The following is a 23685-nucleotide window of genomic DNA, read 5'->3' as shown; positions in this document are numbered from 1 at the left end:
ATGTGGACAATGAAAGGTCAGGATTTGCCTGAGGTGGCTGGGAATATCAGCGAGGACTCATCCCCATCCCCTTACCACACACGGGCGCGCTCTCTCTCTCTCTCTCTCTCTCTCTCTCTCACACACACACACACACACACACACACACACACACACATACCTGGAATTGCGTTAGTCTCCTTCTGTATGTTAGGGCACCAAATCTACATGTGTGCCTCATAATCTGGGGCTGGCAGCAGACAGTTTTCTGACTCTGTACTCAGCATAGTGCTTAGTAAAACACGTTTCATTGACCTTTTGTGTCCACAGATGATCAAGGTAGATGACTGGGCCCTTGTTCAAATGATCTGGGAATTCGGCATTATCTTCCAAGTCACCTTGTCCTTGCTCACAGGGAAACTCACCTGACACTGTGCTTTTCTCTCACAGTGCTTTCCAAAGACCTTTTCCTTGTTAATTTGTATCAGCCCGACTTTTTTTAAGTTGTTATCTGAGATCCCCACACCTACACTCAATCTGTTCAAGTCACTGCTTTACTCAGGCTGCGGTTCTTTTCCTTTCTTCGAAGTCCCTCGAGCAGATCTCCAAGGCACTGTCTGCCCTTTTCCTCCTATTTTTCCCTTAGAGCTGCTGCCTGCTGCAATGTTTCCATCCCTGGCCACAAGTTGGACAAGGAGTCCCTCTGATACACAAGGACAAGTTTCCTTCCTCAAGACACTTCATTCTGGGCCACTACATTTCTCTGAGATGCCTAAAAATGTGAGAATAAAAACTTGGGAGCTTCAAAGTTTCTGCAGAGCAAGGCTTGCAGCAGCCAAGTGAGAAGAAATGAGGCTGTACCATGCCACCAGGGGATCATGGGCACCACCCCTGCTTCCCGCTGTTCCTGAGGTTTAGGGAGACCTTAGCCATCCTGTCCCTCAGCTGCTAAGCTCCTAAAAACTCCTTTTTTCCCCCTAAGCAATTTAAATTGCATTTCTAATATACAAAGTCATTTTTCTAATTACTGAAGTACCGCTAATAGTCATTTTTGTTCACCTGCTCGTTATTAGTAATAATCAACTGCACTTTTTGAGTACTTCCCATGAGCCATTTAATCCAAACAGTCCTCAGAGGTGGGCATTAACAGAAGAGGAAACAGATGGTACGAGATTCACACGGCCACCTATTGGCTCAATATCTTGCAGTCAGGCATGGCTGAGTCCAGATCCCTACCAGGTCTCTCCAGATCTAGGCAGCATGGATTCGTAACCACTGTACGCTATTCAGATCTCAATTAGACAGAAGTTCCTCTAAGAGCAGAATAGGATTTTCAGTGCTTTTTTTTTTTTTTTTAGCATCTCAGAGTTGATCGTCTTACTAGCAAGTTTCACAGCATGAACTTAACATCTCTGTATATTTGCTCCTAAAGCTTCCTCTGGCCATTGCCTACTCCTCAGCCAAACCTCTGCCTGGTGACATGCTGTTCATCCTTCGAGCCATCATTGATGGAACCTCCCGTCGAGCCTTCTAAGACTGGCTTCTGAATGAATCATTCCCTTTTTTCTTTGTTCCCAATTAACATTAAACTGTAGTTAATTCCTTATATGTCTGATGCTGAAACTGCATTAAGGGTCTATTTTTGCATGAGCTATGTATCTTCATTTATCTGATTCTTCTCCTGACATACTACCTGCCAAATACAGATGCATAATAACTACTTGAACGAAATGGAATTTGGGAGCATGCAGAGCCCAACCACTGCAGTTAAAGAAATCATTTTCTTCTGGGCACAGTGGCACACAGCTGTAATCCCAGTGACTTGGGAAGCTGAGGCAGGAAGATTGCAAATTGGAGGCCAGCCTCAGTTACTCAATGAGTCCCTGTCTCAAAACAAAAAAATGAAAGGGCTGGGGATATAGTTCAGTGGAAGGGCACCCCTGGGTTCAATCTCCAGTACAAAAGAAAAAAATGAAGAAAGCATATTCTACTGCCTAGATAAATATGCAAAAACCCAAGATGGTCCTACTACTGTGCTCAAGTGAACATACATCTTGGGGAAGGAAGGGGGAGCCTACCTGACTTGAAATAGTGAAACACTTCTCACTCATCACTCCTCCTGCAGTTTACCCTCAGTACGTTTTCAAGTCTGAGCGCCATACACTGGTGTGCGATCCCAGCTGCTACACAGGCACTCACTGTGGCACGTATAATAGAATATAAATATGATTGATTTATAATACTTAGCAGCATCCTTGGTGACATTCTGAATATTTTTATCAGGGCTGACTTCATGTTAATTGAACGGTACAAGACCATGTGAAATGGTGTCTCCTTCATTATTATAACAATATTAACATAGCATCATTTAAGCATATTAATTAGTATGTAATGCTTCTGTTGGCTTTTTGGAGTAGCTGTACATATTTAATTTTTTAAAATTCCAAGGATTAGGATTAGAGGTAACTGTCTCATGGCCCACGCCCTGAAATGTGCCTCCAAGGTATGGCCATGAAATTTAAAGTTTGCCTTTTTAGGACAATGATTGAAACATTTCCATTGGCTGAACTACTCTCTGGTCTCTTCCACAAACCAGCCAGTGGTCAGCTGGCAGCAGGCAATACGCTGCATCACAGAATCCAGGACAATAGTAACTCAGTGAAAACAAGGAAGCAAGATAAATTACCAGTGAGGGGAACCATTTAGCACTTGCTAAGCTACACATGAGTTGCCAGTTTTTTATCTCCATGCCATTTCAATTGCTACCCTACCTATTTCTAGACAATCCCCTTTCCACCTGCCATGCCAAAGGATTGCAAAATGAAACCTCCTGGTAGACTAAAAAATGATGAGAAGGCTCACCTATGCAAAAATAAAATATAAAGGACAATTGAAAATAAATTTTAAAAAGACTTTTGAAGTATGTGACATCAGCCCCTTTCGGAGAGCTTGAAAAATTGCACATTCACTGATTTTTAGCTTCTTTCTATTAAATTTGAACTGTACTAGGTGCAGGAACCATTTTGGAGATGTAAAATAAGAACCTTATGTATGTTTGACACTTTTATTATAACAATATTAACATAGCAGTCATTTAAGCGTATTGATTCATATGTAATGTTTCTGTTGGCTTTTTTGAGTAGCTGTGCATTTTTAATTGTTAAAAATTCCAATATTCGATGGTAAATTTCAATTAGGTCACCTTGAGATACTTAAAAATAGACAGTTTAGGTAGCTGTGTCTTTATAAACCCCTACTTATTTTTCTCAAGATTGAAAAAGAAAACAAGGTGAGCTTTTGTCAGGGATGGGAAGGCCTGGACTGTGGAACTAACACCTCCAGTTCTGGCTGGAGCTTCTCGTTTCTTGTTGGCTCTTGACTGCTCAAAAACTTCCTTTTTTTTTCCTGGACACTACCGCTTCTTGAGGTTCTCATTTGATTGCGTCAAGTGATTACTCACCTCTTAAATAACATGACTGATTCAGAGCCAAATTAAAGCAAGGATGCCTGTGATAATTCAGGATTCTCATCTACCTTCTTTCCACCTTCTCAGAAGCACCACAGCAACACAGAGCCTCCAAGGCCCAGAGAGATTGATACCCTGTTCCCCACCTGTGTCAGTGATGAAAGAATGAACTCATGACTGATGGGGGAAACAAACACAAATGCCCTGAGAGTGGGGAGGATGGTGTGTCTGTCTTGGAGCTAATACCCCTCAGCACCTAAACTGATTCTGGTTTTTGATGTCTAACACCCGAGTGAGCCTCATCAGAGTCAATTAGTATTGTTTGAGGTCAGGCTGTACATTGAACATTTTATCTGATTCTTAAAATGAGCATAGCACAGATAGGTTGATACAAAGATAATTCTGGATATATGTCTATTCATGTTTGACATACATACAGATATTTTCTAGCTCTGACAACTGAGAAGGCCTAGATTCAGAGGTACCCCAACAGTAATGAGCACACCCACAACCAGTTATTAGTTCCTAAATACCTTTCTCTAAGGAAATAGGAGTCCCTGAAGAAATTATCCATTCTAGGAGTGAGGCAGGGAAAATAAAAGATGAGCTCAGAGCATCTTATAGTACCAAGGAGTAAGGAAGAACTCAAAAAGTCATGTCAAGAGAACACAGAAGGCAATCTCAAAGTGTTCCCCATGGTCAAAGCTGGATTTGAGCAAAATTTGAGCAAAAGAATAAACAAGTTTGATCATAACTCAAAGTATGAACTAAATATATATGAGTCTATACCAACATAAATAAACTGTTGAATGGATAAATAAGGGGAGGAAAAGAGACACATCTTTACATGAAAATTTCAGATAACATATGCAGACACTCCCCCTCTAGAAAATAAAGCTTAAAACCAATTTCTCACCCCAAAACATGCACTGGACTTCATGACTGGCTACCAAAGAATATACAAAGCAGGAAAAGCTGAGAAACCTGATGTGTTAGCTTTGCATTGCTGTGACAAAATACCTGTGATAAATAAAAGAAGGAAATATTTATTTGGGGCTCATGGTTTCAGAAGTTTCAGTTCATGGTCAGCTGGTACCTTTTGCTTTGGGGCTGAAGTGAGAGACTGAACATTATGACTCACCTCATGGTGAGTCACCATGGTGCTGCTCACCTCATGGTGGCCAGGAAGCAGAGAGAAAGGGGTGGGGGGAGAAGAGAAGAAGGGGCTGGGGACAAAATAGTCCCTTCAAAGGCCTTCCCCCATAACCTACCTCTTCCAACCAGGGCTTACCTTCTAAAGTTTCCACTACTTCTCAATCGTGCCACCAGCTAGAGACCACACCTTCAACACATGAAACTTTGGAAGACATTAAAAATCCAAATGAAAGTACCTCATGATGAACACTACTTTGACCAGGTGACTAGGGTTAAGATTATCTGTGGTAAGTCATATTGGTAGCATATTGATTGATGTTACATGGAAAGCTGACTTTATCTCTCTGGTGTTCTTCCCTCAAACCCATATCCTCAATACAACCATGAGAACAAAACCTTTGGCAAACCCCAATTCAGAGACATTCTAAAAAATACTTTAACAGCTGTCTTCAAGACTGTCAAGGTTATGGAAAAAGAAAAGAAAGATTAAAGAACTGTCACAGATCATAGGTGACAAAAGAGATGTGATGACTCAATATAATATTGTATCCTAGATGAGATCCTGAAATAGAAAAAGTACATTAGTGAGAACTAATGGAGTACAAATGAAGTTTGGAATTTGTTTAAATAGTAGAGTGGGAGCAAGGGAGGAATAGACGAACTCTAGATAGGGCAGAGGGGGTTGGAGGGGAAGGGATGGGGCATGGGGTTATTAATGATAGTGGAATGTAATGATCATTATTATCCAAAGTACAGGTGTAAAGATATGAATTGGTATGAATATACTGTGTACACAACCAGATAAATGAAAAATTGTGCTCTGTATGTGTAATAAGAATTGTAATACATTCCATTGTCATATATAAATTTTAAAAAAATTAAAAAGATGAAAAGATTAAAAATAATAATAAATAAATAGTAATATGCCAATGTTTATTTCTTCATGTCAACAAATAAACCATTCAGGTGGAAGAGTTGAGAATGAGGGGGCAGGTCGTGTTGGGATGGTCCCCTCTGAGCCCAGCACCCTATGTGACAGTCCTGGTTACAGGCTCATAAAGCCAATCCTGGACTGAGGATTCAGGGAGCATTAATCAGAGTAGGAGGGAGCATGGTCTTTGGTGCACCCCTGAAGGCTGGGCTTTCATCAGTGACCCTGAATGGAGGTTGCAGTAATTGAGGAGACACATGAAATAGATTTTAGTGATCAATCTGATGGGAACATGTCAGTAAGTTTCATCAGAGATCTCCTTGGCATTTTTACCAGTTATGAATTTGACAACCTGAGGAAGGAAAGGGTAGAGCATGCCTAACCTAATACTTTTCTTTCCTTGAGATAAACTATTTGGCTGTTTTAACAGTTTTAATTCAGAACACACATATCCATCCAAGTACCATTTTCTAATATTCATCTCTAGTTAATGAATTTATCCAAAAATGATTCTTTATCTTAGAAACTCAGAGCTCACCAACATAGCACTTTCTTTTTTTTTCATTTTTAATTAAATTTTATTAATGTCCTTTTTTTTATTGGTTGTTCACAACATTACAAAGCTCTTGACATATCATATTTCATACGTTAGAATCAAGTGGGTTATGAACTCCCATTTTTACCCCAAATACAGATTGCAGAATCACATCGGTTACACATCACATTTTTACATACTGCCATATTAGTGACTGTTGTATTCTGCTACCTCTCCTATCCTCTACTATCCCCACTCCCCTCCCCTCCCATCTTCTCTCTCTACCCCATCTACTGTAATTCATTTCCCTCCATGTTTGTTATCCCATTCCCCTCACAACCTCTTATATGTAATTTTGTATAACAATGAGGGTCTCCCTCCATTTCCATGTGATTTCCCTTTTTTTCTCCCTTTCCCTCCCACCTCATGTCTCTGTTTAATGTTAATCTTTTCTTCCTGCTCTTCCTCCCTGTTCTGTTCTTAGTTGCTCTCATTATATCAAAGAAGACATTTGGTATTTGTTTTTTAGGGATTGGCTAGCTTCACTAAGCATAATCTGCTCTAGTGCCATCCATTTCCCTGTAAATTCCGTGATTTTGTCATTTTTTAGTGCTGCGTATTACTCCATGGTGTATAAATGCCACATTTTTTTATCCATTCATCTATTGAAGGGCATCTGGGTTGATTCCACAGTCTAGCAATTGTGAATTGTGCCGCTATGAACATCGATGTGGCAGTATCCCTGTAGTGTGCTCTTTTAAGGTCTTCAGGAAATAGTCCGAGAAGGGCAATAGCTGGGTCAAATGGTGGTTCCATTCCCAGCTTTCCCGTACACTGCTGGTGGGACTGAAAACGGGTGCGGCCAATTTGGAAAGCACTTTCTTTTTAGGAACCCTTTTTATGGAATTAGAAAGGAGCTCATCAGAATTGTGATTGTTGCTGCCATATATTTGACTGCCAATCTGGTAAAATCTACTTCTGATTTTTCCCCAGGAAGTTCTCAAACTGGTTTGCTCTCTGTCTTCCCAGGTACCTCCAGGTCATCAGTCACCCGATGTAAGCCAGGAGCCAACTGCCCCAATTCACACGGTGGCATCAGTAGACAACTGTCTCCTTTATCTATCACCGAGGATTCTTCTGCTCCCATCCTTGAACTTCAGAGCCGAGGATCCTCTGGAGTTTGTGGACATAGAGTCGAGAGACAGAACAGATCAGGTATGTGGGTGACCTTCTCTTGAACAACATCTTGGTAGCTTTCTAATGAGCCATCGAAGATCTTTCCCTCCGCACAGAAGGCAGAGACATTACTTGGGCTCTTAGGAGTGGGTTTGGGGAAGGTCCATCAGGTAGGAGGAGGAAAAATATGGGAAGTAGGTTGAAGCAATCTATTAGGCGTGTACAGTGTAGCAGAGAAGCTGAATACCAAATCCTGTAGTTGAAGAACTTAACACAGTGACTTCTAATGAAGTGTACAAGGTAGCTAGTTTTCTCATCTTCAAAATGTCAAAATCTTTTATCTCAGCTCAGGGATTCAGTAATAACACACTGTGCCCATTACAAAAAAGACAAAAACATCAATAAAATCACAGAATCTCTATCATCTTCATCAGGACTACCCGTCTCTGGTGCCCCTCTAGTTTTCCCAATTGTATACTTCCTGCAGGGAAGGGACTTTACTTGCCTCACTGATCAGCAGTTTCAGATCATTAAGTCTTTTAGCCCTTCCTCACATCCACCTAACCGCCCACCAATGATTGAGTCCCTGGGATTGCTAGCTAGATCTCATAACCATGCTGTGAGTTTCTCAACAAACTTTTCATTTCTAAAGGCAGCTGGGTCTACCAGGCGGCTGCTCAAGACTGTTGCTTTTTGGTGGTGGATACCTTCTTTCTTGTCCCAGAGAATGCTCTAAAGTCCCAGGTTCATATTCACTTCTTATCATATGACCATTTTTCCACCTTCCTGAAAAGAGAGAACAATTGTCTGTTAGCAAACACTTTCCTCTCTCAGAGGTCAGAGTGTCTCTGTGCTTTTGTCTGTCCATTATCGTCACTGTGGAAATGTTTCTGGTGTGTGTTTCTTTCTATCTGATGTTAGGTCTTCTACATGAATCCATGATCTCCTCCCACCCTATTTCCCCTGCATTTACAAAGCCTCTCCCATGTGTCTCTTCACCTTGGCTAGCAATGTATTAAAATCTCTTTCATCTTCAAAACAGTGACAACAACAGCAGAAACAACAAAACACACCATCTAAAATAACAGGATGGTTAAAGAAAACAAACAAACCAGAATGTTGAGAAAATGGGCACAGTTTTTTTTTTTTAAGTAGAAAAAGGGTAACTCAGGAAATTCAATTAGGGGTGGGTGGTTGAAAAAAGGGGGATGGTGGCAGAGAAGATGTGAAGCCTCTTCTAAGGTCCTGCTAATTTAAGGATAGATTTTTATATAAGAGAATGTGTTTTTTTTCTTTTTTCAAAAATAGCCTATTTTTAAATGGTATCTGAGCAGACACCCCCCAGGCTAAAACTCTTTAAAAAGTAAGAAAAAATGATACTTTCTTAAATCTTCATTAAGTTTTGATTGGCTTTAATAAATTTTAGTCATATTCCTATTGTCCCAGTTGTTTGCAAAACAGAATGTTCCAGTTAATTAAATATTCTGGTTAATAAAGACTTGTCCCATCTATCATACATGAATTACAAACTTTAAAACCATACCACTAAAGATCACCTGGAACATAATTTACTTTCTGTGATAATTAGAAGGAACTCAGTGCAGCAAAAAGAAGAGAGAAAAAGAGAATAACATGAAAAGAAGCTCACCATGATTTCATGAATATGGTGGTACTTCACCTCAAAATGAATCTCATATGCTAGATCTTATCATCCTTTGACAGATAAAGAATCTAAGGCTGGAATTAAGCACGTACTCAGGGCTCTACAATGACAGCACTGGGACTTAAATTCATGCTTCCAAAGTCTAGTGGCTTCTACCACCAATCTGTATGATTTCAATAAAGAATTCCTAGTACACCCAATTTAGTGCTATATACAAAGCTATAAATCCAAGCAGGAATGTAGAAGTCTTTTTTTAAAAGTAAACAGAAAAATGAAAGCTCTGGACACCCATCCTTCTAGGAAATTAAATTAATCCTTTGTAAAATTATAGAAGCAGTCAAAATTAAATATGGTCATCAAAAGAAAAACTTATCCATGACTCAGAAGGATTTAAGTTATTACTGGTATTATTAAAAGCACCACCCATTGTACAGTGGTGTTCCAAAAGCAATCTTCAAAGACGGTAAGGATGGGGACACATTTCATCTCAAAAGGATATTTACAACCTTTAATGAATCATTCCTCCCTTATAAACTAGTCCCTAAGAACAACAGAATCTGAAGTATAGTAGGGCAAACCTTTCTCTTATGTATCACCTCTCATAAATCTCTAACAAGACTGCCATTCCTGTCAGGAAAAATAAAATTTTCCCCAAACCAGTGCTGAAATCTCCAGTGCTAAAATGGAATGCTAAAGACTAAAAACCTAGACAGAATCAATATTCAGAATAAAAATCTGGGACCCTGGAAACCTCGAATACTCCTTAATGTCTCAGTTTTATCATCTATAAAGTGGGAATGATTGTACCTATTCAATAGGGTCTTGCTTTACCAGCTTCCCAACACAATAGTCTCTCATTCTGCCTGCTTATTAACTCTAGTTTTCCTCTCTGCATAACCCACAAGGACACAGAGGAAATGCCCAGAACAGTTATCAGGAACAGGTAGTGTCTGTACCTAGTGTAGGGAGCTGGCTCCCTTATATTTCCAGACTCACCTCAATGCCACTGCATCATCTTCTGCCAGCCCTTAACAAGTGCTTCTCTGCCTTATGTGGACTCACATCTGTCAAAGTTGCCCCTGTCACACTGTGAGCTTAAGTCTTTCATCTTTGAACCCTTGGGAACCCAACTAGCTCCTGGTATAGTCTCCAAAAGATTTTGTTGAATAAATAAATAAAAGAATAAAGTTTTCATCTTTTGGAGCCCTAGGGCCTGTGAATTCAGTTGAGTTTTTGAGACTTAGAAGTCATGTAGTAATTGCTGTGTTCATACTTAACTTAGTTTATATTCCCCAATGAAGAATTCACTTTCAAAGCTTGCTTCCCCATCTCCCAAAATGATTATATCAGAAAGCCTTAGCTGGGTAAAGGTTTTTAACCCAGTGGGACAGTCATGCCAGGCTCATTAAGCAGGAGGAACATTTTCAGCCACAGACCCAGCAGGTTCTGGAGAGGTGATGTGAGAAGCCCCATCCACTATTAGTAACGTGTGAGCTGCACTGCTTTTGTTACCACCAGCGCAGGCCTTGTGCTCAAGGAGGGTTCCTGGGCATCCAAGGGAATCTTGCAGACAATTTTGCCTCCCTTCTCCAGGATTCTACCTTTGGGAGTCTCAGCTTGGGGACTTAGAGGGAACTCTGCTCCTGTTCAACTTTCTGCTAGGCATAGGAATTTATTATGTTGAACTAATTTTCTCCATCAGGGGAGATGGCCTTTATGATTGTCAATTGCAGAGAGCTTTGGCTATTTTAATGTGAGGAAAAAAATGCTACTAACTTTTCTTAGTAAATGTCAAAACACAAGGCAGAGCCTATTATGTTCCGAGAAATACATTAAATAGTAATTTGCTATGAGGTGGGAAATGGCTCTGTTATAGTCAGGATTTGCACTTGTTCTTGGGACACATTGTTTTTCAATTTAATAGTCATCTTTGCTGCAATTGTTAAAATATCTCAGTGGAATATAAAAACAAATATTTATTTCTCACTCACTTTTCATGTTAGTGGAGCCTGAAAACCTCACTTTTCAGCTAGGTTCTGCTCATTCCCCCACATAGACTGAAAAAGCAACTTCTATTTAGGATTTTCCATTTTAGTACCAGAGAGAAAGAGTAAAAGAGATGGTGGGGTCTTCGGATGCCTCTTAGAACTTCTTCTGGGAGGTGGTGTAACTCCCATCACTCATATTGGATTGAATCAGGCAATTCACGTGGCCATGGCCAAAGTGTTTGGAAGTTAAGAGAGGGTGTGCTCCTCTAAGGAAAGGGGACCAGCATAGCATCTCCCATGTACATGAGCATCCTCAAGTGCTGGACAGGGTCCAGGTTCATGCTGTACCTTGTAGAGCAGAGATTATAAGAGAAAGCAAGCCAGAATCATCAACCTCTTCTGATGGTAGTAGAAAAGAAAAACACTGGCCATTCTGCCATCTTCCTCTTTGGTTACATCCTTCTTTTTTTAAGTTTCTGATGTGTTTGGTTACTGTTTTGTAACCTGATTCCCACACATTTGTATTCCTTTCCTGTTTTCAGGGGAAGATGGGACACAGACTCATCCTGAGAACAGCAGCCAAGAAAACAGAATCAAGGCTCGCTGCCTGTCCTGCACGTCCGTGGTTCTGAAGGCCGTCTGGGGACTCTTGATCATATTGTCAGTTTCTTCGTCTTGGGTTGGAACCACACAGATTGTAAAAATTACTTATAAGAACTTCTACTGTCCATTTTTCATGACATGGTTTTCAACAAACTGGAACATTATGTTTTTTCCCGTCTATTATTCTGGTCATCTGGCCACTGCTCAAGAAAAGCAATCTCCAATGAAAAAATTCAGGTAGGTTTCATGTTAAATGGCCAACAGGGGATGTCTGGGAAAATATACCTCTGTATGTATACATAGTTTCCTCTCTTCACAATATGAGTTGAGTCCTTGGGGAGTGAGAAGCAGGGTCTGAGGTTGATAATGAACATAATAAAACAGCCTTCCCCTTAAAAAATTATGTCTACAACATGCCAGGCACTGAGCTGCTACTTATTTTTTTAATTCTCCATCGGTAACAACGCTTACCCTTTTTTTTTTCTCCCAGTACTGTGGAATGAACACAAAGCCTTGCACATGCTAGGCAAGAGCTCTATCCCTGAGCTACATTCCCCAGCCCAACATTCACCATTTTTAAAAATATTTTTTTAAATGTTGATGGACCTTTATTTTATTCATGGATTTATATGCAGTGCTGAGAATCAAGCCCTGTGCCTCACACATGCTAGACAAGCGCTCCACCACTGAGCCACAACCCCAGCCCCTCAACATTCACCTTTTAAGATGGGGCTATTATCCCCATTTTGACACAACAGGAAACAGATTCAGAAAGGTTAAATGATTTGTTCAAGGTCAAACAGTTACAAATAATGGAACCCTGGTTTAAATCTAGATCTGTTTATCTCTAAAAGTCATGTTTTTAAAAATCTCAATGTCTCAAATCCAGAGTAAAAAAAAAAAAAAAAAATCTGAAAGATTCACAGTTTCAAAACATTTGCTCAATATCCCTGACACTACAATGCCTGAGCAGATGAAATGACCTAGGTTCATGCAGTGGGAGGTCTGGCCCTGGGCAACTTGAAAAGATCCCATTCTTTGCTGGCTGGGAGCTCATGTGGCCTTGTCTGTCTGTCTGATGGTCATGAGCAGTGGTGGCTGGGCTTCCTGGAATCTCGTAGTTCTAGTGGTTGCTTCACACTGAGCCTGGCTTCTGCAGCTCCTCTTGGGGAGTGAAGGAAGTTGAGAGGGCTGAGGCAAACACGGCATTTGGCTCAACACTCTTTAGTGAGTGCACAGCTTCTTGAAAAGGAAAAGCCCAGAGATAAGCAATAACATCCAGAACAGCCACTAAGATAAAACAGGGACCTCGGTGCAGAGCAGCTGGGAGAGTGAGAGCTTATTGGTCTTCTGCAGAATGACCCTCAGTTTGTCTTGCAGACACCAAAATAACCTTCCCAAGAGAAGGGAAACGCCTAACCAAAAGGATGACTGTTGTGGTTGGCGCATTATAAGACTATTCCTAAGTGCTTAACAAACTGTGATGGGTCTCTCTCAAGTTACATTTCCTATAGCCAACCTGGAAGTACCTGGGAATACTATGAGCTATATGTGTCCGTGACAACTCAAATATAATTAAATAATTTAAGAAGGAAACTTAGAATCAATATTGTCTGCTTTGGAAGAAAGAATAAATCCCCATATGTATTTGCAATTGCTAAAGATATTTTTATTCAGTTCTATCAAAATAGAAATAATCTTGAGGCATATTTTTTTACCATAACAGTATATAATAAATTATAGCTGGGGAGCATCGTTATCAGAATAGTATCAGATAAAAATAGCGGTATGTACCAGATAGCACTGTGTTCCACCTGAATATACCTGTGATTTAGATAAACATGTTGATAAAAATGACAAAAAGAGTCTAATGAAAAGAGTGGTCCAAGAACATTTTAAAGCAAGCCAAGGTGGTTTTATCTAAGATAACACATTTGCAAAAGGCTATTGCTGACAGAAATGATATTTGGGGAATCTGCTTCATCTTTTCCCCATCTCTCATGTCAGACTAATTCTGAACTTGGCAAAATCTGTGATTTGACAAGATACCTCCACCTGTTAGTGCAGGTATAATGAAGTTGACCATTTCTGATCAAATAAGAAAGCTTTCATTGTTAAACACAGCACACTATTTTTGAAAGGATTGTTCTCTAGTGAGAACTGTAAAGGAGGTTGTCAGAAAATTCTTAGATCCTTGATCTGTTTTCCCTGTAGACTCATTAACACCATCTGCCAAGCAGGGACTCCCAAAGCTCCCAAAGGCAGAATGAGGGGAGATAGACTTAGTGTGAGCCCGGAGACAGGAGTTATCCCCTAGCACCAGAACTTCTGACAGTTTCTCTCCCAAATGGTATGAAAGCATTTCTAGTTTTATTTTCCCCCTATTACTTATATTAAAAGAATTTTCAATGTCCATTTGGAAGTAATTTTCAATGATTTAATCATTCCAATTGTATGCCACCAGAATTTGGTTGTCTCTGGTGAATTTGAAAGTTAGAAGAAAGAAATTATATCTCATAGTTTTAACAAGGTTATTTTCTTAGAGGGAATAAAAATTCTAGAACAAATTAATTAGAGTGGCAGATATACTAGACTCTGCCAGGCACCTATGAAATGTGCTTTAAGTGGCTATTTGGCATATAGAAAGTATTCGATAACTAGCCTCCATTCCAAGCTTTGCCACCTGTCAATGCCCCTTATCCAGAAATTTTGTTACCATCCCCCAAAGAGACCCACTGCTAATTGCTTCCCTATAAAAATCTTTTTAATTTTTATTTTATTTTAATTTTTTTAGTGTTCCCATTTCTTAGCACTTGGTGCTTACAGAGTATAAGGTTACACAAGTGATCTGGCATTTGGATAGTATTTTTCATTTCTGCAATAGTAGCAGAAATGCCAAATGGGCATAAGGTTGACGGTGAGAATAAATGGGAAAAGAAAAGAGAACAATAAAGGAATGAGCACCTGGGGACAGGGTCAGCCAGGTGAGAAGAAGTCTTTACTGGGCAACTGCATTTTACCAGCCTTTCTGTCCCTGGGCTTTTCCCATGGGACCCTATATGGCTTCCCTGGGGAATCCAAGTGTTCCCTCACCTGCATCCCAAGTCTTTCCTTGAGGGCACTCAACCCAGTATGATGGTAGGAAGATCCATCACTGCCTAGGGCCAGCGATAAGAAAAAGAAATCCTTGAATCAGAAATGGGTTTCCTTTTGGTCATTGACAAATCTGTATTTAAAAAGTTGCTCTGTGGTTATGGATGACAGAATAAACCCATGCCTCTCCACTCTGGCTCTCCATGACAGCTTCCTCATGGAGCAGAACCATCGGGAGCACAGAAAGCAAACCTTGTGCCCAGGCTGGTCTAGGCACCATGCTGCTGGTTCTATATGTGATACTGCTCCAGAATAACCCCCCACCCCCCCATGCCCCCACCCCCCCACTCCTCCACCCCAGCTTTAGAGAGGCCACTGATTTTTCCTGAGCACATGTGATTTATGTAGACTTTACAGAGGCTTTGCTTTGGGGTTATGTAATCCCATCATCGAAGTTGTGTCACTGTCCAGTTAAAATTTACCTTTGGGAAAATTTCATTTTCTTTTTATGAAAATTCTTCCTTTTTGGTTGTAACCCAATGAAAGTCAAACCACAATACATATCATGTGTACAATATGCACTTTTAAACCTTCCTGGAATCATTGACCTACAACTCCCAGGAATCTCAGCTGCTTGGAAGCCCCATTTATTGGGAGACTTGATATTTAAGGCTATATTCCCTGTGCTTAGGACCTTTATCACTCTCTCACTTTACGTGGCCCTCCTGTCAGGAAAGATAGTTCACGTGTGTGAGGCAAACACTGGTCAGGGATCATTTTGGTACTTAAATTACTTTTTTTTTTGGTGAGGGGTTACCAGAGATTGAACTCAGGGGCACTTGACCACTGAGTCACATCCCCAGCCCCATTTTGTATTTTATCTAGAGGCAGGATCTCACTGAGTTGCTTAGTGCCTCGCTGTTGCTGAGGCTGGCTTTGAACTTGTGATCCTCCTGCCTCAGCCTCCCAATCTGCTGAAATTACAGGCATTAAGTACAATGTTTGTCTTTAGTAAAAGTTGGAAAGAAACTAGTACCAGCACTCTCCACAGTTATGAAAATACATTTCATTATAAATATGTCCAAATATTAATAACTCATTGCCTTGAACAAGATATTTACACTACTCTTGAAAATAAAATACTGGACACATAATATCCACCCATAAATGCTTGGATGTTTGTGAACAACTGAGTGAAAAAAATCAAGCTAAATTCTCCAAGTGGCACGCCGGTTTTCAGTCATACACATACTGTCATCTTACCACTTCCATTAATGTCTGTATGTATCGCTAGCTTGAACAGTTTGATTAACATGGCCCCATGGGCTTCATAGCCAATTTAATCAGAAATAAACAAATCAGAGGTTTAATTAAAGTGACTAGTTCCACACATTGAATTCAGATGATTCATCCAAAAATAGCAATGTATGCATATAAGCATACATTTCATAACTTAGTTTTGAATTTCATAACTTAGTTTTTACTGTTTTCAGGGTTATTACAGAGGCTTTTTCATTTTTCTGCCTTAATAATATGGATAGGAAAATAAATTAGTCAATTAAGCAAAGATATTAGAAGGAGACACAGTAAATCAGGAATAACAAAACCCCAAGATGTGGCTTCACAGACACACGAGGCCCCCTGCTCCACAGGATTCTGGGAGTTGTCTGTGTCTGGTCACATGGCAGCTGCCATCTTGATCCTGTTGCATTTGCCCATTGGGAAAAAAAAACCTCTCCTTTCAATAGGTAGTCATTTCAGCAATTACTTATTTCTGTATTTCTCCAGTCTTCTCTGAGAATGTCCATAGACTGCCAAATGTCTGCCCTGGCAATCCCAAGGGAGTATCTGGGGAGGAGAGGGCCTACCTCTGTGCTGAAGAGCAGTGGGTTCCTTTCCAAGGCTCCCTGAAACCCACATGTGGCAGAACTGGGTTCAGTATGTTCCACAGGTGAATGAGAGACTTGAGTGCACTCCTGCCTGACAATGGCTATGAAGAGTCAGCCAGACAAGAAGGATCCCCATTAGCACCTGCATATTAATCTCTTTTTTCTTTCCTAGGGAATGCAGTCGGATTTTTGGTGAAGATGGTCTGACGTTGAAGCTCTTTCTTAAAAGAACTGCTCCCTTTTCTATTCTATGGACTTTAACAAATTACCTGTATTTACTGGCTTTAAAGAAGCTGACGGCCACAGATGTCTCTGCTCTGTTCTGTTGTAACAAAGCCTTTGTCTTCCTGCTGTCGTGGATTGTGCTGAAAGACAGGTTCATGGGAGTGAGGGTAATAGCACACTAAATTCAATGCGTGATGCCTCCTTTGATTGTAAATCCTTCGTCAGGAGAGCTGCTTTGGTTCATGGAGTTTCTATAAAACTTTCCCCACTGAGTACAAATTGAAATTTGAAGATGCATTAGGAAGCCCCGGCAGTTACAACATCTTGAAAGAAAAAAGGAATCATCCTACTGGGGAGTCAGCTAATTGCAACAGGAAGCACTAAAACAGACCAAGAAAATAAGTTCCATTTTTAGAATAGTTTTTAGGACTAATTTTTCAAATTAATAGTGTGATCAATATCTGTCTTCAGGAAAGAAGGGTCTGGGGAAATTAGCCACAGGAAAGATTATGATTTGCTGTTTTCAATCAACATATTTTGGGACACCCCTCCCTCCGACTCCTACCCAGATGGATTTAATTAATATTGGTGTAAGTAGATAAGATTACCAAACAGTAATTAAAGTCACTGGTAATAGCACAATGCTGTTAAAAGTTGCTATATTTCTAGTGTGACTAATCTAGAAATGGAACTGAAAGCAACAACTTGTACTTTGGTGTACAAATCCTTAATTGAACTGCACTAAATGTACACCAACCACTTCAGTTCTGAGTTTATTCCTTTCAGAAGTATCATAGATTTAAAAAATAATAATAAATTTTTGTATGCTCGTTCTATGTTAGAAATATATTGTTTGGTAACTATGCAAGTTTCAGGAGCCAGGTTTTATTCATTTCATCTGGCATGCTACCATGATGAAAATATCGAGACAGCAGTTCCTTGGGAGGTCCAAATGAATAGCCTTTTACCAGAGTATCAACATGATGCAGTTTCTTATCCTCTGAAAGAGATGGCTAAGATTGGATTTGAAATCTCTTTTGCTGTCCAAATGCTGCTCTTGATGGCAATGATTCCAAGGTGTTTTTTCCCCAGATGCTGAAATCAAAGTCCATATTAGAAAGAAAGTTTATGACAGCCATGAACCCTGAAAGCTTTCTTTTAAAAATAACCAATTAAGAGTGCACAGTGATGTACACTTGTACTCCCAGCTACTCAGGAGGCTGAGGCAGCAGGATCTTTTGAACCCAGGAGATCACTCACTGCCAGCCTGGGCAACATAGCAAGAATCTATCTCTTAAATAAATAAATAAATAACCAGTTAGAAAATTCTGATAGAATCTTGGGAAATGCTGAAAAATTTAGAACTGATGCTTTGACATGAATACTAAGAAGAAAGCCAAGATAGCTTGATACCATTAGAATATACCAAATGTGATATCACATGCTCCACTAGCTAATCTTGATTTGACACCCAAATGGTTGGACACTATGTATTTATACCTGACACACTGGTGCTGACTCTCTACCGCCAGGTACCCTGACGAGTCCTTTGTGAACAGGGACCTTTCCTATGTTGTCCACTGCTCCCTTTTTAGAATAAGGGAAAGAAAGGAGATTGAGTGGCTTTTCTGCTCCTTCAGATACATATGGATACCAAAATAAATCAATACACTATTAGATTTACCAATGAGAAAAACCAATTGTATTAGAATGAATGAGTGCATTTAACCATGGACCTCACTGATGTAAGAAGTTGCATCAAAAAAAAAAAAAAAAGGCACAATGTTTGAGACTTAAAAAAAAAATAACAAAAAATCAGCTGTGTAACATACATTAAATCACAGTTTTAAGACAAATGCTTATAGGTTACTAACCACTGCCATTTTAAATTTGGCATATGCAGTGGATTGAATGGTGGCTCCCAAAAGGATCTGTCCATGTCCTAATTTCCAAAACCTGTGAACGGGACCTTATTTGGAAAGAGAGTCATTGTAAATGTCATTAACTTAGGAATCTTGAGCAAAGAAGATCACCCGGGATGATCTGGGGGGACCTAAATCCAACAACAATTGTCCTTATAAGAGACACACAGGAAAAAATACACATGGAAGAGGAGTTGTGATCACAGAGACAGAAACTAGAGTGATGTGGCCCCAAGCCAGGAGTGCCAGAGCAGCCACCAGAAGCTGGAACATACAAAGTATGTACTTTCACCTAGAGATGACTTTGGAAGCATAGCCCTGGTGGATTTTGAACTACTGACCTATATACTACTGTAAGACAATCAATTTCTGTTGTTTGAAGTCACCAAGTTTGTGGTAATTTGTTTCCAGAAGTCTCAGGGAGCTAACCCAGAATTTGTAAGAAATAAGATTTGATAGAAAAAATGTGAAGTAGCCAATAAGTATTAGCAAATAAATACATGCATAAATTAAGATATTATAGATGGCCAAACAGCAAGCAGTGGTGTCAGGCATGTTGGTCAAAGTCAGATATCTTTCTTTTTCAAGACAGGAAGTGTTTCACTGCTCACTATGAAACATTTTTTATTGATGTTTATTGATGCCATGTTCCAGGAGAATGTCAAAGTGTGCTTTTAATGATGCTCATAATCAGGCCATGGAATATGGGAAGCACCACAACATATTCAGCATTTTGCCTTTTGACAGTCTCAGCAATTCCTTTTCTCCTAAGACATATAGAGAACATGTATAATTAGGTCATTTGAGAAATTAAAGGTCGGCGAATGCAGCACCGACAACATCAATGCTGCTTTTATTGCCTGTATCTATAAATGATCTAAAGCTCAGCCCTGCCCGATGCCGTGCCACTGGAGTCTCTTAAAACAAAAAAGCAAAATGCAAAACAAAACAAAAAACAGTTAAACAAAAAAAACCTGTTTTCAGTCATCAGGTGGAAACCTATCTTCTATACCATTGAACTAGAAACTTCAGCAATGTTGATATTAAAAATACTGGGTGGGCTGGGGCTGTAGCTGAGTAGTGGAGTGCTTGCCTAGCATGTGTGAGGCACTGGGTTCAATCCAGTGTCACATAAATATAAATGAATAAAATAAAGGTATAAAAAATACAATCATATTAAAAGAAAAACAACACTGACTAGTTTACCTGTCAATATTACTTTTTATTTTAAAAAAAAATTTTGTCTTAAAATATATTGTGCACCTTAATTTTTTTAAAAAAGCACATATTTTCATGGCTTATATTAAAGCTTCAGGAGTTTAGAGACAAATGGTCATTGGTTTGTAATTATAATTTGCTTGGCCCCAAGAATGACATTTAAGATGGAAAGCTATGACCTCCCTTACTTTTATTTTTTTTATGTCAAAATAATTCCACAGAGAAAATAGAGGATGCTTTAAGTTATAAGATCAGTAAATATGGGTTTATTTGGACCATCAGTCAGCATTATTCATATAAAATGAATTAAGCATTATGAATAACTTGTTAATACTTTGTTTCTTTGGAATAGATTCAATTACAGATGGAATGGTAATCTATTGCACATTATTTTCCATTATAAAATCATTTCCCCTAATTTACTGGTAATGTTTATGAGCAGTTTCTTGCAGCTAATTTATGGTCATCCCATGGAAATCAGTGAATTTCTGATATTTCTGATAAAGATTACAAAACTGTTGGAAGGTGATAATCCAGCTCTTGCAGCTTTGAATATGGGTATTTTCCCATCTCTGAGATCCTGTCTTATTTATCTATAATTTTTAAACTTATGAGAACCTGAAAAACTATCATAACTGTAATGAAAGGAGGTTATTGGGGCTGGGGTTTGGCTCAGCACTAGGTGAGTATGAGGAGACCCTGGTTTCCATCCCCAGCACCACAAAAACAAAACTAAACTAAAGAAATGAGCCACTGGGCAAAAGTTTTCTTCTCAGTTGCTGGTGTCTCTTTCACTTCAATGAAAAGTATGTTAGACTGAGAAGTTAGAAACCTTTTTTTCAGATTCAGTCCCTCCCTTAAATTTTGTATTATTATGTCAAATATTTTCTTTCATTTTAAAATTTCCTTGAAGATATGGAGAAAATTGATGGTTGGAGAAAGGTTCAGCAGACCCCAATTTTCTTAGCAGATAAGAAATGAATGTGCCCCTTCATCTTGGTACCCACATATTTTCAGCCATATGTGGACCCCTAGGGAGTTAATTTCCCAAACTGTGACTGTTCTGGAGTTTCTCCTTGACCCACCAAGAACTGACTGAAGTATGTCAGTTTGACTGAATCTGTCATTGCCTAAGCTGTACTTTGAATTCATGTTTTTTTTAAATTTTTTGTTCTTTTTAGTTATACATAATGGTAGAGTATATTTTGACATATCTACAAACATGAAGCATGACTTATTCAGATTAGGATCCCAGTCTTGTGGATGTACACGATGTTGAAATTCACTGTGATGTATTTATATGTACTCATAGGAAAGTCATGTTAGCTTCATTCCACTGTCTTTCCTATTCTTATGGCCTCTCCCTTCCCTTTGTTTTCCTTTGTCTAATCCACTGAACTTCTATCCCCCTCCCCCATCACCTTGTTGAGTGTTAGCATCCATACATCAGAGAGAACATTTGGTCTTTGGTTTTAGGGGATTGGCTTATTTGAATTAGCATGCTAGTCTCCAGATGCATCCATTTACTGGCAAAGGTCATAAAGTCATTCATTTTTATAGCTAAGTAATATTCTATTGTGTATATATACCACATATTCTTTCATCCATTCATCTGTTGAAAGGTACCTAGTTTGGTTCCATAGTTTAGCTATTGTGAATTGAGCTGCTGTAAACATGGATGTAGCTGTGTTACTGTAGTATGCTGATTTTAACTCCCTTGGATATATACTTAGGAGTGGTATAACTGAGTCAAATGATAGTTCCATACCTAGTTTTTTGAGGAATCCCCTACTGCTTTCCAAAGTGGTTACACCAATTTGCAGTCCTACAGCAGTGTATGAGCTACACTTTGAATTGAGATCCTCCCTCCCCCCACCCTCCCGCAGAGTGCTATAACAGGACATTAGAGCTGAGTAGCTACTGACTGGTGCTGATATTACATTCTAAAATAAGATTCCAAGTAACTTGGGTAATTGCTCATTCATGTGCAGTGAGGACTTCTCCGCCAAGGACTTCATGTTTCCCAGGGCAGGGCTTCTCATCCCTCTCTTGGAAGGACAACCACCTGGGAGTAGAGCTAAGAGAGGAGAAAGCTGGGTTGTGACTGCTCTCAGATTGTACGCCCACGATGAATCCCTAACTCCGTCACGAGGTGCAGTCAGGTGCCCACCTCCACACGTATCCTGCAGTCTCTCCTAATGGGATTTCTTTCCCTCTTTGCTATTCAAATGTCCTTTGAGATCATTTTCGAATGGATTTTATTCTTATGAGAAGATGTGTGAGGGAAAAAGGCGTTCAGAGGCCCAGCACCCCTTGAATTCACCAATGTGTGAGGGACTCCCTCTCTTCCCCTTCATATGCACAGCATCTGACTGCTTTAATCAATCAATAGATTGCCCTCCCAGTTCATTTCTTGCACTTCAGCTCTTGTTTGGTTTAATTGGATCTGAGTAAAGGAGATAGTTCTTTACAGAACCTTAAATATGATATGTGCAGAAGTTTAAGGATGCTGTTCTTTGAAAATGGATCTATCTAAATCCGCTCATAGGTGTGGCTCTCATTGACCAAGCTGTTAGTGTATATCTCAGTTACAACTGTTTACCTGGAGCCTTGAACTTCAGTATCGCCACTGCCAGCAATATAATTTGAGACCTGCATTTTGGGAATTGCATTTGGCTTTGGGATTCCAGGGTTGCAGTGTGAACTAGTGAAGCTCCTCTATGCTCATCCAGCTTCAAAAATCAGAATAACCTCAAAACAAAGTGAGGAAACATGTTTTGGTTCCAATCGCTCCCTTAGACCTGTAAATACTATGGGAATAACATTGAATTAAAGGTTCATTTCAATCCCTTGGGCCCTAAAAGATCTGGTAGTGCTAGGAAAATAATGATTCTGGAAACCATCTGTGAATGGGAAACACAGTGAAGGGGATGAGTTTACTCACCTTCATGGAGATGCAGGTTTGGGGCTTTTGAGGTCCTCAATGGGAAAAAAAAAAAAGATACAAGAAAGGAAAAGCATTTTGAAGCCAGGTGCTTCTCTAGCCTTTTTCTTTACAAACTTTTCTTTTTTTTATGAAAGGTACAGGAAACCTAGCTTTCATGTGGGGTCTCAGGTAAGTATTTAAGGCAGTGATATCACCAAATATCTCTTTGGTCTTTCAGAACAGGCTTAAATGACCTCAAGTCCACCTCTGCCCTTAATAGTTGACCCAGAAAACTCTCTGAGAGGCTGAGATGCAGAAGAAGGTAGATGTTTCACAAGGCTGTTACTCACCAGTCATGCTGGGAAAATGGGCTAAATAAATCCCGTTTTGGGGGTATACTCCCAAGGTGGGAACACCTAAAGGACAAAAAACAGGGAGGTTCAGGATGTTAAAACTGGAAACATTAGCAGCTTGGTGTCACCACAGTTATAAACATTCTTATTTAAAGTCAATTAAGATCGTGGTAGTGGTGGGTTTTATTACTTAGACACTCCTGGTTGGTTAAGAGGTTGGAACTGGACTAGATTATGAGGAGAGTCACCACTTTTCGGAAGCCAAATGAATGGCACCACTAGATGGCACATTTCCAGCAGGAGGGGATCCTCATGAGTACCAAGATGTCTCAGAAGCATCTCTGTTGTGGACACCTTATGCATGAGCGCATACCAGCACTGTTGACATAGAATTTAAGATACTGGCTTCCTGAAGATGCATTTCTGGTGTGTTAAGCACAAAAAGAGTCATTTCATGTGTTTCTGTTGAGACAGAGAACTGGCTATTATTCCTTCTTTGATGATGATGGATTCTGAAAATGCAGGTGATTCAGATCTGCTTAGGTCATTTGTTCTCTGGACAT

At 39.7% G+C, this 23685-nt stretch overlaps 1 protein-coding gene across 2 annotated transcripts in view; it reads left to right on the top strand.

Moving 5' to 3' along the window:
• The window catches only part of SLC35F4 (solute carrier family 35 member F4), a 215777-nt gene that overhangs the window by 180159 nt on the left and 11933 nt on the right, over nt 1-23685 (top strand). For both annotated transcript variants that reach the window (XM_081291527.1, XM_081291528.1), the window contains exons 2-4: nt 7096-7281; nt 11436-11733; nt 16651-16870. In XM_081291527.1, coding sequence (XP_081147653.1) covers nt 7096-7281; nt 11436-11733; nt 16651-16870 — 704 coding nt within the window. The remainder of the gene's footprint in view (nt 1-7095; nt 7282-11435; nt 11734-16650; nt 16871-23685) is intronic.

This window comes from Spermophilus citellus, assembly GCF_964194105.1.
Source record: "Spermophilus citellus genome assembly, chromosome: 4".
NCBI classification, from domain to species: domain Eukaryota; kingdom Metazoa; phylum Chordata; class Mammalia; order Rodentia; family Sciuridae; genus Spermophilus; species Spermophilus citellus.
The sequence above is the reverse complement of the archived record's forward strand: the minus strand, read 5'-3'. Positions and strand labels throughout refer to the sequence as shown.